This window comes from Apteryx mantelli, chromosome 5 (assembly GCF_036417845.1).
Source record: "Apteryx mantelli isolate bAptMan1 chromosome 5, bAptMan1.hap1, whole genome shotgun sequence".
In the NCBI taxonomy this organism is placed as follows: Eukaryota; Metazoa; Chordata; class Aves; order Apterygiformes; family Apterygidae; genus Apteryx; species Apteryx mantelli.
In genome coordinates, this window is record NC_089982.1 from 17,775,739 (window position 1) to 17,790,950 (window position 15,212).

Consider the following 15,212-nt stretch of genomic DNA (forward strand, 5'->3'; position numbering starts at 1 on the left):
GTTGGATTAGAGAATTTATGATCATATTTGAGCTTGTTGTTGTCAAAAATATACTCAGACTTTGGCTACTTATGCTAAGTACCTTTTCTAGAATCTTAAATACTGGTTGGTAGTGATCTGTACAATGATCCACAAACTGGAAAGGCACAAGGTTATTTACAATTTCATTTAGAGGTTTATTTACCTTAAAGGAAGGACAAGGAGGAGAATAATAGGCCAGTCCTCAGAAAAACTTAGGTAGTTGTATAAAAATACAAAAAGTATAGAAATTAGGATAAGGATACAGTTCTTTTAGATGACCAGATTTACAATTAATCTGCATAACAGGTGGCTGGTGGAATATTTTACATGACTTATATGAAATAGCATAGCTTGTTCAAGAAGCACAGACTTGGGGAAATGGGAAAAAGTGTTGTGTCTGTGTTCCAGCGATGCATGGGCTTGCGCCAAGGTCCAGAGCGTACAGAGGTTGTGGTAAACTTGCTGGACATCCTGGGGGCAAGCAAAGTTGAAAAGCAGACAGATGGTGTCTGAGATTGTGTGCTGTAGGTGCTGTCAAACCACGTGAGAGGAGGACTTCGTGAGTAACTAACTGGCAGGATCATCCAGAGCATAGGATTTACCTGTAATAGGGATTCTGACAACATCAGGATCTGCTTGGGAAGGAACACAGCAGGACACAGATTATCCAGCAAGTTTTTGAAAGCTTCAGTAAGGTTATGATGCTGAAGGTGAAGGAAATAGTTACAGGACTCTCTTCTTTGATTGTAATCAGTCAGGAGAAACTTACTGAGAATGTCCAGACAGAAGGTAACAGTAGAGAGAGGCATCTAACATACATTGTAATGTACAGTTCCTATGATGGGATGGAGAAATAACAAAATAATAGCAGATTTCAGAAAAAAACATATTTCAGTGAGTTTAGGGATTTGGTAAGGAAGCTTTCTTGTGTGCTCACAGGAGGTAAAAAGAAGTGACATTTTAAAGAAATGCTATTGAAACAGAAGTGCAAACTTACCTTATTGTAGAAGAAAGACTGAAAGCATAATAAGAGACCAGCTTGCTCTCCAATAACCCCAAATTCCAGAAGGAAGTCCACAGGAAGTGGAAACTGTATCAGGTTACTAAGGACAAACTCAGTGTAGCACAGGCACTTAAGGACATTATGAAGGCACAAAATGAAATGCAGCTAACAGGGGAAATAGGAGGTAATAAATGTTTTTATAAGGCTAATTTTCAACAATTCATTGTCAAAATGGAAAGGCTTATTGATTAGGGTTGCACAATGTCCTGGTTCCTGTACTAGTCCGTATTCCATTAGCAATTTAGATAATAGAAAGATTTTTCAAATTCCTTTCAGCTCCATGATTCAGCAAGGTGATTTATAGTTGGGCATAGTCTTATTCAGTTACAGAAATGTCCCAAGTTCACATCTTCTTCCAGGCTTTCAAGCCTGTTGGTTTTACGTACTTTTATGAAAGAACGATGTGCAGTACTGAGGTCTGTGTTCAGTTTCAATGGACCCTGAAAATGTAAGTGCAAGTGAGTCCACGTTCCCTTGATTTTGGTTCACCATGATCTTTAGAGAAGACAGTGACTGCTTCTTTGGGCTGCACTGACCCCAAAGGCCTAGGCACCAATATACCCATGCACATAGTGTCAGGTCTTTCTTAAAGCACAGCTGTGCTTGCACCTGTGCTCTACATGCCCTCATAGCCTCTACAGCAAGACCATAAAGACTGTAATAGCTTTAACCAGCATTTGGCAACTTGTTTCTGAAGGTCCCAGGAGAATTAGGGCTCCAAATTAGCACATGGAGGGGGCAGCTGTGGGCTTTATCAGACCAGCGTGTCTCAAAGAACCACACCGGTTCTCTCTTTCTCTTCTGGTGATCATGCACCCGGATTCAGCTCCAGATGATTGGCAAAGTTATCTCATCGCTTGGTAGTTAGAGGAAGATCCTTAAGGCTGTGTCTGCAGGACAGCCTTACCAAGATTGTCCTCTCCTCTGATCTGAAATGCTGAGGCACAGAGCAGTGGGAGATAGGTCAATGAGCAAAGCTACAGACTTTGAATATTGGGAGCAGTATTAGAAGGAATGTCATGTCTGCATGTTATAAACAAATCAAGCACCCATAGCTATCTCAGCTCTAAATGAACGGACTTCAGCGCGACTGGATAACGTTTTAGAGATGTCTGATAGCAAGCATGAATGCTATCCAAGAAGCAGCTAGAGATGATCTAGAGTCTAGAAGAGGATTAGATAGCCTTTGTCCTAATCAAATTAAAGGCAGTGCCTTCAATTTAATCTAGTGTTTGAAGTCTTGCTTCTCCAATAATAAGGCTTAATGAAGAAAACTGGTAGGCAGATGGACTGACTGAGGTGTGCAAATTGAATTAGTTTAGTTTTAAGATTAATATTAGAATTTAGATGCAGCCTAGTGTAAGCCTATAAATTACAGGCTTTGGGAGTCTGGCCATAGGGAGCTGCATTTCTCATGCTTTCCTACTGGATACCCTGGTTACAGGAAAAACAATTTTTACTGGAGGGGTGAAGAGGGTCTCATAGCTCAGCCAGTACTGCACTGACTTTCAGGAAAGAGAAGTTTGTCTCAAGGGGGAAAGAATGCATGATGTCCTTCAGACATTTTTACACCAGATGCAGAAATGTTATTTCACCCTGAAGCAGAGGATATCTGGGGAGACTGCTGCTAAGTATATCCTGGTAGGTTTGACAGAGCCTGAATTACATGGAGGGAATAAAATAGTCTAAGTTGTGGTGTTTAATGGAACGATTCACTGCTGAGCCACACAGAAAGTACACCTTTCATTTAGCATTGTAAGTGGTTCTCGTAAAGGATTTCCTACTTCTCAATAACATGCCTTGATCAGATTAAAGAGATTATCAAAGCAGCATGTGGGCTATCAGGTTTAGTGACGCTGAATGCTGGAAGAGAGAGCTGTGACTTGAGGAGAAAAGCCTGGAAGAAATGGGAGGATAATCAACAGGTGGGGTTACAGGTGAAGAATTCCCAAATTACAGCAGATGTATGGAAGCCTCTTGTTACAAAAAAAAAAAAATTTAAGCAATACCAGTAAAGAAGATGACATAGAGACATGTGATTCTGAATTTAGACTCATAGGTGATGTAATTATTCTGTGTAAAATATATAATACACACACACACACACACTTGAAATTCAACCTTACTTATTAAGAGCCAATTTTCTGGAGGAAAAGGACAATTAATAAAGAGGCAACTGGGAGATGGTGGAGGCCAGCGCTTAAGAATCAATTGAATTGATGAATTATCACCCTAAGCATTGTCTCAGGCCCAATTTAAGTATGAAGCTCCTGATTCTGCAGGCTGTTGAGCAGGGTACCCTGAGGTGTTCTGTGTTACTTTGTTTCTAGGAATACAAAGTATGAGTCTATTTATACCATATATGTAAAGGCCGATGTGAACTATGATTGATAGACTTACCTGTGAGTCACTGTTTGTAAGTGAAGTGCTGATGTCCAGGTGCTTCTCACTCCTACCATCACTGTATCCAGTATCACTGTTGGATTAGATTCCTCTGTGTACTTTAATTTAGCTCATCACTGTGCAAGAAGATAGGATGCAACAAATTTCAGCTGTGAGCTCTTGCCAAGAGGAGGATTCTCTGTCAGTGTGTATTCACTGGAGAAAAATATTTTTGAGGGATAAGAAAATCCTTTGTATGAGAAGAAAAAGGAAATCTTTAGAAAACAGACCTTAAAAAGGGTGGTGTTTCAGCAAGAACGTTGCTGAAAATCCTGACAGGATGGCTATAATCATGTCACTAATGGCATTCCTAAAGAAATAACAACTGAGGTAAATCAATGCAACCTTTGCATAAGAGGGACAGCTTTGAAGCTATTCAAAAACTTTGCCATTTTGAAAGTCTCTAGTTCAGCATGAGGCTTAATCAAGACAGTTAAAATATGTAACTGAAAGAAAGGGAAATATCTACCTTTTGACGTTAAGAGGTGGTATTTAATCTGTCTTAAAACAACATCAGTCTCTCAGAGGCCTTTCAATTCCAACATTCCTGTAACGTCTTGAAGTAACCAGATTTTATTTGCTAACTTACAAACTAGAGTTTCAGACCTTCAGAGCTCTTTTTAGCAGTTATTCTCCTGACAACAGCTTTTTTTTCATCTCTTTTTGTAATACTGGTTTCTAGCAAAACTTGTTCTTCCCTTGACATGTGACTTTACACCCTTAAAAAATCTCTAAATCCAGAAGCCGTTTTAGTTGAACAGACTCAAAAGACTTTAATGTTCAGGTCTGTGTGGCTATTGTACGGCACACCCTAAATCCTACTGCAGAAACGGCAGGCTAGCCATGCTGTTACACTCTCATTGCACGACACAGCCCATATGAAAGACACTGTAGTCCCAAAAGTGATGTAGTGACTCAGGGCGCCATGGCAAGGCTTGCAAGCTCAGCCATGGCATGGTTCTGATTCAGCCATGTTGCTTCCTGTTCTCAAATGAGGACAAACTCCTCCTTTGGAGACTCTGCACCATTTTCAACTGCACCGCTGTTGTCATGCCCAGTGTCACAGGAGGTTTGCCATTAATTTATGAATTACATAGATTTTTTTCTAGTATAAACAGATTTAGTTAAAGACAGTTTCCATCTAGCCAGCCTTTCTGTGAGTGTCAGCTCCAGGAAACTTTAAAGAAGTGTAGTCAGGGGCTAAACTTCTCAATCGCCTTCTGAATTCTCTAAGATTCAGCATTATCAAAGAAGCCTTTAAGATAGCAGAGCAGGGCAACTTTAGTCTTCTGAAACATTCAGGTTTTAAAGATGCTTATTAATCATATCTGTTCTATAGGTTTTCTGTGAGTCACCAGGTTTCCTTCAGCTGAAAAATATCTACAGTGGATAAGAAAATCAGACAGTGAAGTTTATTCCCTCCACTTACCAGAGATAGTTACCAAAGCTAATGAGTTGTATAAATGATTCCGTTCCCTGCCTCCCTTTTGACCTCATTCTACAAACTATATATCCATGGATGCTTTCTGTTTGCAAAGAGAAAAGTAAACACCTTGACAGTATTTCTCTGTTGTGGCCTCCCCTGTCATAGTGAGAGAGCTTAATACATCTAGAGCTCTCACCACATGCTTCTTCTGTTCTGCACGGGTCTTGTGTGCCACAGGAGAAATACAGAACTTGTCAGAGACTTTTTTTTCTCAACTTCACAGTTGCATTTAGCACATACAGACCTAAATCTTATATTCTGCAAAGCTCTAATCTCATAGGTTTTTAGAGGTATCTGCTTCTGTGAAGTAATGGGGAACCAGATAAACAATGGGGAAGTTCAGGCAAAACAGAAGATTCTATAAACTATGTATAGGTTAAATGGGCATAGAAGATACAGGTTAACGCTTTATTGTTGGGGGAAGGTATAGCTTTGTTGAGATCTAGGTATGTTTTTTAAACAGCAAAGCAGAGCGTGCAAGGGAGGCCCCGATGCAGAATCCGATGACTGCGCTGTCATAAAGACTGACACCTGTGAGATGACCATGTACAAGGAGAGGCAGGGGAGAGGGCATTCTCAGTTCCCCAGAAAAATGCACCATTTCCCCCATGTTTTTCCCCTTTCACACTGTGGTGATTAATTTAAGGCCTGAGAATTCTCAGTCCCTGAGACAGAGTGGCTGTAGGTGCCGGGAGGCAGAAGGATACTGGGAACAATATCTTTTAGAGAGTCTGGCACAAGCTCATAGGAAGCAGTTACTGTGCCATGCAGAAGGGTATAACGGCTCATCGGTTGTCCCTCTTGACTTTACTGTCCACTAATCTGCTTGTAATTAATCTTACATGATACGTGGAACACACTGTTACCCCACCTGCTTTTGGGTTAGTGTACTCTAATGTTAACCCAGAGTTAACATTTTGTGACTCCAAATTCCTCAATAATTATTGAGGACTTGGTTGTGCCTACTCAGTGATAAAGCTTTAGAGAAGAGTGTTCAGACCCTCCTGAGGCTAATTTTGAACGGTGCTGTGTGAACGTAACAGCTTTCTAGAGAAACAAAGAAACAAGAAACAAAGCTTTGCTGCACTGGGGCACTGAGGTAGACCTGCTAACATATTTCACAGCCCCGTTTGTGGTTCTTCAGCTCACGTGTGGCTTTTGGTACCAAGCACTAGGATACAGAACTGTTTGTAATGAGCTCTGCAGAGATTTCTTGCACGCTGTGTACCCCTGAGCTATTCAGGAATGCCCTGTAGACCTTCTGTTTTTCTGTTACTGATCTCACCCATTACCTATGGGTGCTTCACAGTTGGGAACAGAGGGTATGTCTGGACAGCCCAGCCCAGTGCTGAGCAAAGATGAGTTAGCATGAAGTGGCACAACTGTATTGCTAGGCAAACTTAGATATCACTTCATGTCAGTACCTTGTGTCTACATTTACCCAGACACACTCACTCTTTCTGTCTATAGTAGGTATTTATACCACTACATAGTTACCAATGTACTACGTTTCTGTCTCCATTTTCTCCTTAAAAGGATGTTAAGGATTTTATCCATAGCTGAGAGTGCAGATGGAAAAGAAGTCTCTGCAAAATATGCAGAGGTCTTGGACAGAATCAAATGAAGGAATTGTGGCTGTTTCTCCTCGGGATAATGGTTTCCTCCTTGACCCTGCATGACTTTGCTTGGGGATTACATCACCAAAACATGTACTCTGCTTTATTTTTCTTTCCAGATTAATACGGCAGATAACTTCACCAATTATGAGGAGGAAGCGGAAGAGGATGACACTTACGTCCTTATGTTAGGCTTAGAAACTCAACCAGCCATTAGTAAGTCATGTTGTGAGACAGCTTTTTAGGTAACACATCATGTGCTGTGTTCAGTAAGAAATAATGAAATCTGGAGACTCTGTGGGGTTAAATACAAATGGCGGGGTCAAATTATTTGAATGCTTTCCATCTCCACATTTTACCACAACTTCCAGGGTGAGCAAATGTCCTGGGAGAAGGGGAAGGCAGGTGAGGGATTTATTTACTGCCTAGTTGTGCTAATACAGTCATGGCTCCGTAAAATAGACCTCAGTGTAAGCGCGCCTCCTGGTAAGTTCTGGAAATAGGTGGTATCTGCTAGTGATCTGGCAGATGGCTGAATTCTCCAAGTTCTCAGAGAACAGCCTTGTGTGGGGGGAGATTGCCTACAGGTGTGGCCAACCTCTGTGCAGAGGCACGGAGAGTAGACTTTTTGCAGCCTGCTCTTCATACATCTAAGCATAGGCTGATCCCAAGCTTGTTGCTAATGCATGTACTCATATGTATTTCCCTTGAAAGCTGCAAACTTGTTTTGTTTGCACTTACTGATGGCAGTTTCTTATAGTTATGTATATCTTACAGTATCACGTATCTATAAAGCAAGGCTAAACTTTATCCTGTTTTTATCTTATCTGTTTGTTGACAAGTTTATCTTTCTAACTGTCTCATATTCAGTATGAAACTGATGCTCATTTGCTAAGTTTAAGCCTATTGCTTTAGCACATCTGGGTAGGCAGTAGACACCATGAAATTGTGAGCTAGAAGTCTGATTAGCCCTGTCACATTTCCACTGTCCCTGTTACACTTCCACACTATATGGGAACATCTTGGGATGGACACATGAAGGGAGAACACAGAGCATAACAGCTGACTGTGTTAACCAGCTAAATGCCCCAACCTCCCATTTTAATCAGTGGTGAAAGAAAGGCCTTTCCAAAGGATAACTCTGAGTGGAAAACCTACCTCAAGGGCTGTGCATTACCTGTTACACATTGGCTATAAGGCTGCTGAAGGAGCTGTATAATTTGCTCTGTTATGTTGCTTAGGTCGACTACCCAAAGCTTGATGCTATACAAGGTGGTGAAAATTTACACTTGTACATCCCTCTGTTGTATTCTTGTTCTGTGGTCCATGGGTCACTAAAGACATAAGTGCTCAGTTTCCACAGGAAAGTGGAGTTCATCTCCCAAGGGCAACGTTTATTTCATTTTAGAGATTTAAACAGGCAGCCAGCCTCCACAGGGTATTAAAAACAAGTTGCACAGCTGTGTGAGCTATGGCTTTATTTTACTAACTGGTATGCTGTGCCGCACTGAAAATCAGATAATACAAATTACAGAGCAAGGTAAGTGTGTGTGATTCCATTTGACAATAACTCTAGAAAAGTTTAACGTATTGCATGCGCAAAGATGTTGCGTGCCAGAGTAGCAAAATATAATAGAAACTTCCACAGTTGATCTGGTAAATATTTTAAAAGCCGTTCACTGACAGTGCGTATTTGACAGCTTTTCTACTGTATTAGTTCATAAAATTTTTATTAGCCATTGTGTTACTTCTGTGGAAAACCCTGAAACAGGAAATGTTTCCAGATGGCAAATTTTAAATGAAATAATGCATTCTTTAGCATTAAAAGCCAAGCAGAACCCAGGGGATCAGCATAGAATTGGATCAAGATGCCAAAGAGAAGCTGAGGTGGATGAAGAAAAGAAAGATGATGTAGAAGACAGCGGGGAAGAAATAGAGACAGAACACGAAGAAGATAAAGTACGGGAAGATTCATACAGCTTCGACAACAATCCTGACAGTTTGTATGCCAACATATGTGGTGACGATCCTGAAGAGAACAGAAGAGACTGTTTTTTCTATAAGATGCCACCCCTTCCTCCCCCTCGAAATCTGCCTGGCACCCTAAGACAGGATGATCTGCACAATTTACCACAAGGTATGATCTTGGGAGGAAAAACCCCCAAATACAAGCATATGCACAAACTCAGATCAGGTGCTCCTATAGAGATTGTGTACAATCACTTCTAATAGTAGCAGCTAGACAGTATGGCCCTAATTCTGTAAAGCAAGTATATGCCTGTCAGCTTTGCTGCATCAAGATTATCATGACCCGGAATGACAGCTAATACTGTGGTGTCGACTGCTGGGCTCAGGTTTCAAATCTTCCTTCTGCCCATCTCAGAGAACTGCCAAGTAATGCATGATGAACTGGATTTACAACAGCGGTTTTAAAGCATTGAGCTTATATTTTTGTCAAGTTGACTTAAATAGCTACCATTTAAAAATATGAAATATTATTTTGAATACAGTTTGGAATTTAACAGATAGAATTAATAGAAGGTGACTGTGTGGGAGAAATAACAGTATTTTATTATGTTTTAGTCAGTGTTGTGGTTATAAATATAACAATATATTGTGTTGTACATTCAAGAGAGGGAGAAATCATGATCTTTAATGAAATGCTGTGCTTTTTTCTTTTTTTTTTTTCTTATTTTAAATAATTTGACCCCAGAGTAAAAATCTAAAATTAAGCATTGTAGTTTGATTCAAGCATGAAAAGCCTAAAATACTGGTGGCATCTGTTTCCGAAGGGATGATTATCATTTTTTCTCATTAGAAAAAAAATATATAGAAGAGACTTCAAGCTAAATACCAGTCTTAAGTAGTCAGAAAAAAAAGCTGAAGTGTGCACACAAATAGCTTGTGAGTTTGCTCCAAAGCTTATTACTGTTAACTCTATTTTTAAATGTGGCATAACCTATCAGAGACCTAAATTACCATCTCCAAGCACTTCTGGCATTCACCTAAGTACACAGGAATAGCTTTCTAGCCTTATGTCCTGCTTCAGGTTTTCTGCCTCCTGTTTCCTACTGTAAAAGAAAAAGCTGGCTGCATACAGGATGTCACAGGTAGTTTCTAAAAGAAAGAGAGGCAGAATAAAATTACTTTTGAAAATACCCTTTCTTTCCCATGAAATATTCAACGGTAGATGTATAAGTGCATAAATGAGGGGGGCAGGTTTTGCATACAGGATTTGTTAGTATAGGTTTGATATAAATGCCTGTATACAGATACCAGCAGAGAAAGTTTCTCTGCTATGCTGGATTTTGTGCTGACTCCAAGGGTAATGTAGAGTTCATCTAAAAAGGCTCCTCTTTGAATCGTTCATTTAAGACAAGCTATGCTTTTCCTGAACTATTAGCCTTAGTTTCATCGTTTCAGTTTTAGTGGTGGGGAGAAAACATCAGGAATTCTCTAAATTGGGATGATAGTTGCTTTTCAAAGACAAGCTGTAATGAGTCATTGCTACATATTTTTAGTCAGCCGCTTACTGAAGATATTGCTGTGGAATACCTAAAAGGCAAGTCGGAGTTCAGCCCTCTTCTTGAAGTATCTTTCTTTTGGCAATGGCATGAGAGTGCCCCCTGTGGGAGTTAAAAGAAAAAAAAATCCTGCAAAGAAAGAAACAGAGCTTTTGCAATGTCATGGAAACAAAATATTTTTCATATTAAATAAGGCGGTTGTATTCATCACATTTGTTTTTTTAAAACATTTTATATCTTAGCCAGAATACATACTAATAATGTGTGTCATTTATAAATTACATTTGTACCACACTTATAAAGATCATTAAGCTCTTCTGAACCCCTAAACAGATAAAAACAATTCTTTACTCTAAATAGCAGCCAAAGGATTTAAAACACCAGTTGTGACCGCAGCCTAGTTCCTCAGTTAACACATGTACAGGCAGAAGACTACAACACAAGGGAAAATGTGGCCTAGTACAAAAATTCCAAGTGGGTCTTGTGTTTGTACAGGGAAGGTGGGTGATCAGCACAAGGAAGTTATAAACGTTCATGGGATCAGGAGCCTCAGTAACAGCTTCTAATTCTTAGGAGTTTGTGGATTTTTTAAATACAAATAAATTAAAACAAATGCAGGTACAGGAACCTTATTAATTCCTTTTAAAAGCTGTAAAAGCTAATGGAAAGCAAGTTCGGATTAGTTGGACTATGGAATATATGAAATAGAGGGAGGACAGAAGAAACAGTGACTCAGGGAAGTTATTTGAGTGTGTGGGTTTGGATGTTCTTAACATAGGTTCCAAGAGGTCATAAATTTCAAATGCATTGTAAGGGGCTTTTTTGTTTTGTTTTTTTTGTTTTTTTCATCTTGTCCTACAGTACGTCTTAGTCAAACCCTCAAAAACAAATGGGACATTGAAGATGCTGGAAAGGTAAAACCCAACATTTTCTAAAACAGGTTTCAATTCCTAAGTCATTGTTGAAACAGCTAACAAATCGCCTTTCCAAAATGCCAAGGGCACAAGTGCCACTTAATTCGCTTGAATGTTAAAGGACGTGTTTGTGCAACTCCAGTGGGAGCAACTGGGACACCCAATATTTCTTTTAAATAAGGTCATTTATTTGGGGCCAATACGTAACCATCCATTTTTGATAATCTGAGGTGAAATCATGAGGAAGCCCTGAAGTTGGAAGTATTCCTTTGGAAAATCCTCTCTGTTGACTTAGATGATCAGAATTTCTGAAAATCAGAGCACTTCAGTTTATGTGTGAAGTTAGGACTCTGACTTACATGAGAAAAATCTAAAACAGTAATTTAGTCTGAATCTCCTTTCTTTAACCTGTATGCTGAACACAATTCCTCTCTTTTTCAGAGAGGAATTTGCTGGAAGACAGAAGTGAAAGAGAACACGGTGATGGAGACTTAACAGCGTGCTACGGAGAAGACCAAGATACGTGTGAGGGAGAGGAGGAGGAGGAAGACCCGTACACTTTTGCTAAGTTGGATGAATCTGTGTACGATATGATACTGGCTGATGAGGAGGAGAAAAGGAAAGAACGCAGGTCTTTTATTGTGAACAGGCCTCCAGCTCCTGCCCCTCGTCCTGTATGTTCACCGGTCAGAGAGGAGAACACTCCCTATATAGTGCAAGGTTAGTGTTGCTTCTTTGCAAATATTTGCTGCTAGAGTATGGGTGTGTGCATTCTATTTGATGAATAATATTTTTCTAAAAGATAGAGATCCTTGTTCAGTAACTTTCAAACCAAAGAATCGGTTGATTCAGTCAACCTATTCTCACTTTTAAATGCACAGAAAACATCGCTGACTAAAGTTAATTTTCATTTTGCATCTAAGATAGCATCACTTTTTTAGTTTAATTTTGTAAGAATTATGACAGCATGATGCAAGGTTAAGAATCATTGGGCTAGCTATGAGTGTGTTCTTTTAACATTGTGATACAGAATATGCTGTTTGAATAGCCTGTCCTTTCTGTGTCTTTTTATCAAACTTTTTAATTCTAAGAGTTATATTTCAGGCAGATTCTGTTCTTCTCATAAGAAAAGTAGGGAAAAATGCCTATGTGAGAATTCCTCTTTCAAATATCCTTTATTTAATGCAAGGAGGTGCTAGAAATTGCCATCTGGAGGAAGGGTTATGTCCTTTTACCATTCCTGTGAAAACTGGTGGACTTTCTTAAGCTTTTTCATGGAAATGCAAGGCTGGAGGAGATTCTAGGTATTGATTAGTCCAATTGAGATTGAAGCCAAATTTCAAAATAGCAGAAAGAATTCCTGTGAACTTACAGCTGGAGTATCTCCTTGTAAGTCCCCAATTACACACTCTCTGCATTTCCAGCCTCCTCTACAACAATCTGCCAATTGTATAAGAATAAGCATAAGAAGGAATTGTAGAAAAAGAGGCTGAAAAGGGCACCAGTAGGTTACTTGCGCCATCCTTTTGAACTAAAACAGGGACAATGCTACCGAAATCATTCTAACAAATACAGAGTACCTCCTTTTTCACCCCTATTTCAGCCAGTGATTTCTTTTATTCTTCCTACGCAGCTGCCTTCCTCCAGCCTGATAGCACTCCCAGTGAAGGCGAGAATGCGTGGGCTAACATGTTCGGCATTTGGTTGCTCTTTATTCAGCATGTTCGGGAAGTATAAGTATGAATCAGTACAGCAGTTAAAGTGTAAACCAAGAACCAATGCATATAGGGGACCTGTTACAAGTACAAAGGTCTTGAAATAGCTGCTTTTACTGAGATGGGTAGAGCAGCACCTTGAATCTTGGTCCTCCATTATCAGAGGTGAGCCGGTGATTTGAAAACCCTTACTGTGAAGATGCATTATTTGGAAGATTGCTTTTACTGTCTTTACTGCACAGGAATATTTCTACTTTCTCTACCCTAACTATTCACTAAGAAAGAGACTATCAGAGTAACTGTTTTGATGGGACTGTGTTTTTTTACTCCATGTATATGAGCCCAAGGTTTTAAATTTTGCTTTTATAAGCAAGCAGTGGTAAGCAAATTCCTTTCCTACCATTCTGTGAAATCAGCCTCTGTCCCAAGTTCATTCACTTATACAATAAATAAGCAAACTGGAAGTGTTCAAGAAAGAAAAGAAAAATGAGATACTGACCCGCTTGGGCCCTTACTTCTCCTGGCTGTCATGTTAATCCCAGATTTGCGGCTTCTCATCCTCTTGTTTTCAATTCCCGAGGTAGCCAATGACATTTTAGACTGAAGTGATATATCCAGCCAGAAGATTTCAGTTGCTACTTGTACTGGCAATTTTTGCCCTTCTCCATGATGGTTTAAAAAACTCTTCATCTGGCCTACTAATATTCCAGTTTCCAGTTTATTATATTAGAACTACTTACAATCAAAAAAAAGTTGTTTCAACTATAAGAACCAGAAAATTACATTTCAGTCCATCATTAAAATCTGGATGTGTTTGCAGTGATGGCTTTATAATGTATTCTAATTGGGGTAATATCAAATTACTCTGACTAGTGTATAGACACATTTTTAATTCTTCATACAAACCTATGATAGTTTCAGGTTTTGTTTTCATGTAGTATGTTAAAAAGAGCGTTACTGAAGTTGCAACATCAAATAATCGGAAAGTTAGAATTGAGATAGTTTTGCAGTTTTACTTCTTTCTCCCTGCCACACACATTGTGATACAGTCTTTAAATTTATAACCATATGCTGCTGTTTATCGCACAGATATTTTGTTCCATTTAGTATTTAAAACAAGTGAGCATGAGATGCAAAACTGGTCAATGTATTTTTCATTCTTAGTGTTGGTTAAAATATAATTCCTGCCCTAGTTACACTGTGTTGTTTCAGACCCTCCTGTGCAGATAAAACTGTTCATTTTCACTGTATTCATTGAGTTTTTGGATACTCGATCTGAAATAATTATGATCCCATGTTTAAGATTAACATCATTATATACTACTTCATTCATTCAAAGCAGAGATCCCCTTGATTTCAGTTGCCAATGTGAATGCTCAGAACTTCAAATTGAAACGTTCATGTGTCTAGTCAGCACCCTAAGATAAGGGACACACAAGTGTGATTGCTTGTTGAAGTGCCTTGTCTGGAGCTACACAGAAGCTTTGCTGGAGGGAAAAATCTGATTCCCCAGAGCAGCTTTTAGTTACTTAGCCTGAGACACCCTTCGCCATTCTGTACTCTCTCTCTATTCGCTAAATACCTTTTAATTTCTAAAACAAATTAAATAATATTCTTATGAGAAACAAATCATATTCACTACACAGCTCTGGTTGATCTTCAGAACCATTTTCTGCTGGCGTTGAGTAAGACATAGGTCCTATGGAAAAAAAACATGATTAGAGAATGGATCACAAGGCACATACACAGGAAGGCTGTATTAAGGCAACACAGTCACCCAGAATTAGACCCCCGTGTGCTCTAGGAGTTCACGGAAAGAACGAGCTTTGTTCTGCTATTGTAGGGGCTGTTGTGATAGTGCTGTGCAGAGGTGCAGGAAGAGGACTTCTTTTTGCCATCTTTGCCCCCATGGAAGTGAGGGAAAAATCTGGGCTCGTTTATTGGTCAAAAATACAGTAAGTGTTGTGTAGCAGAAATGTTTGCGTACCTCCTGGATTGCCTTTTGGGACCTGCTTTTGAATTTAGTTTTCCTATCAATCAGTTCAAAGCAAGTGCTCAGGTTCCTGTGACTGCTTTCACCACACGTTGAAGTCAATGAAGTTGCAAAAGAATATCTTCTGGTTTAGGCAAAAGTGGTGGAATTTCCATGAGGATAACGATAAAGCAAGCTAGAAAATAGCCCTCTTTGTAATAAGAAATAGCTTTCAAATACATGGAAACACAAATTCACACTATGCGAAAAGCCTGCTTTGTGTGGATTAGCACTTGGTGCTCTGCAGAACACAACGCTGGACCTGCTGCATTACAGAAAATGAGCTCAGGACTGAAACCTAGGCTGTAGACATTCAGTGATGTGAGTTGTGGCAACTGAACTGAACTACCACAATTTACAAAGTTTGAGCAGCGGACTTGATTTTCTGACAAATAAAAT

The 15,212-nt window shown here is 39.5% G+C and overlaps 1 protein-coding gene across 5 annotated transcripts in view; it reads left to right on the forward strand.

Moving 5' to 3' along the window:
- Positions 1-15,212, forward strand: part of BANK1 (B cell scaffold protein with ankyrin repeats 1) — a 153,292-nt gene that overhangs the window by 117,125 nt on the left and 20,955 nt on the right. For all 5 annotated transcript variants that reach the window (XR_010884343.1, XM_067297561.1, XM_067297564.1 and 2 more), the window contains exons 9-11: positions 6,748-6,844; positions 8,448-8,765; positions 11,508-11,786. Coding sequence is in view for 4 of the 5 variants with exons in the window: in XM_067297561.1 (XP_067153662.1) it covers positions 6,748-6,844; positions 8,448-8,765; positions 11,508-11,786 (694 nt within the window). In the remaining variant the exon portion in view is untranslated. The remainder of the gene's footprint in view (positions 1-6,747; positions 6,845-8,447; positions 8,766-11,507; positions 11,787-15,212) is intronic.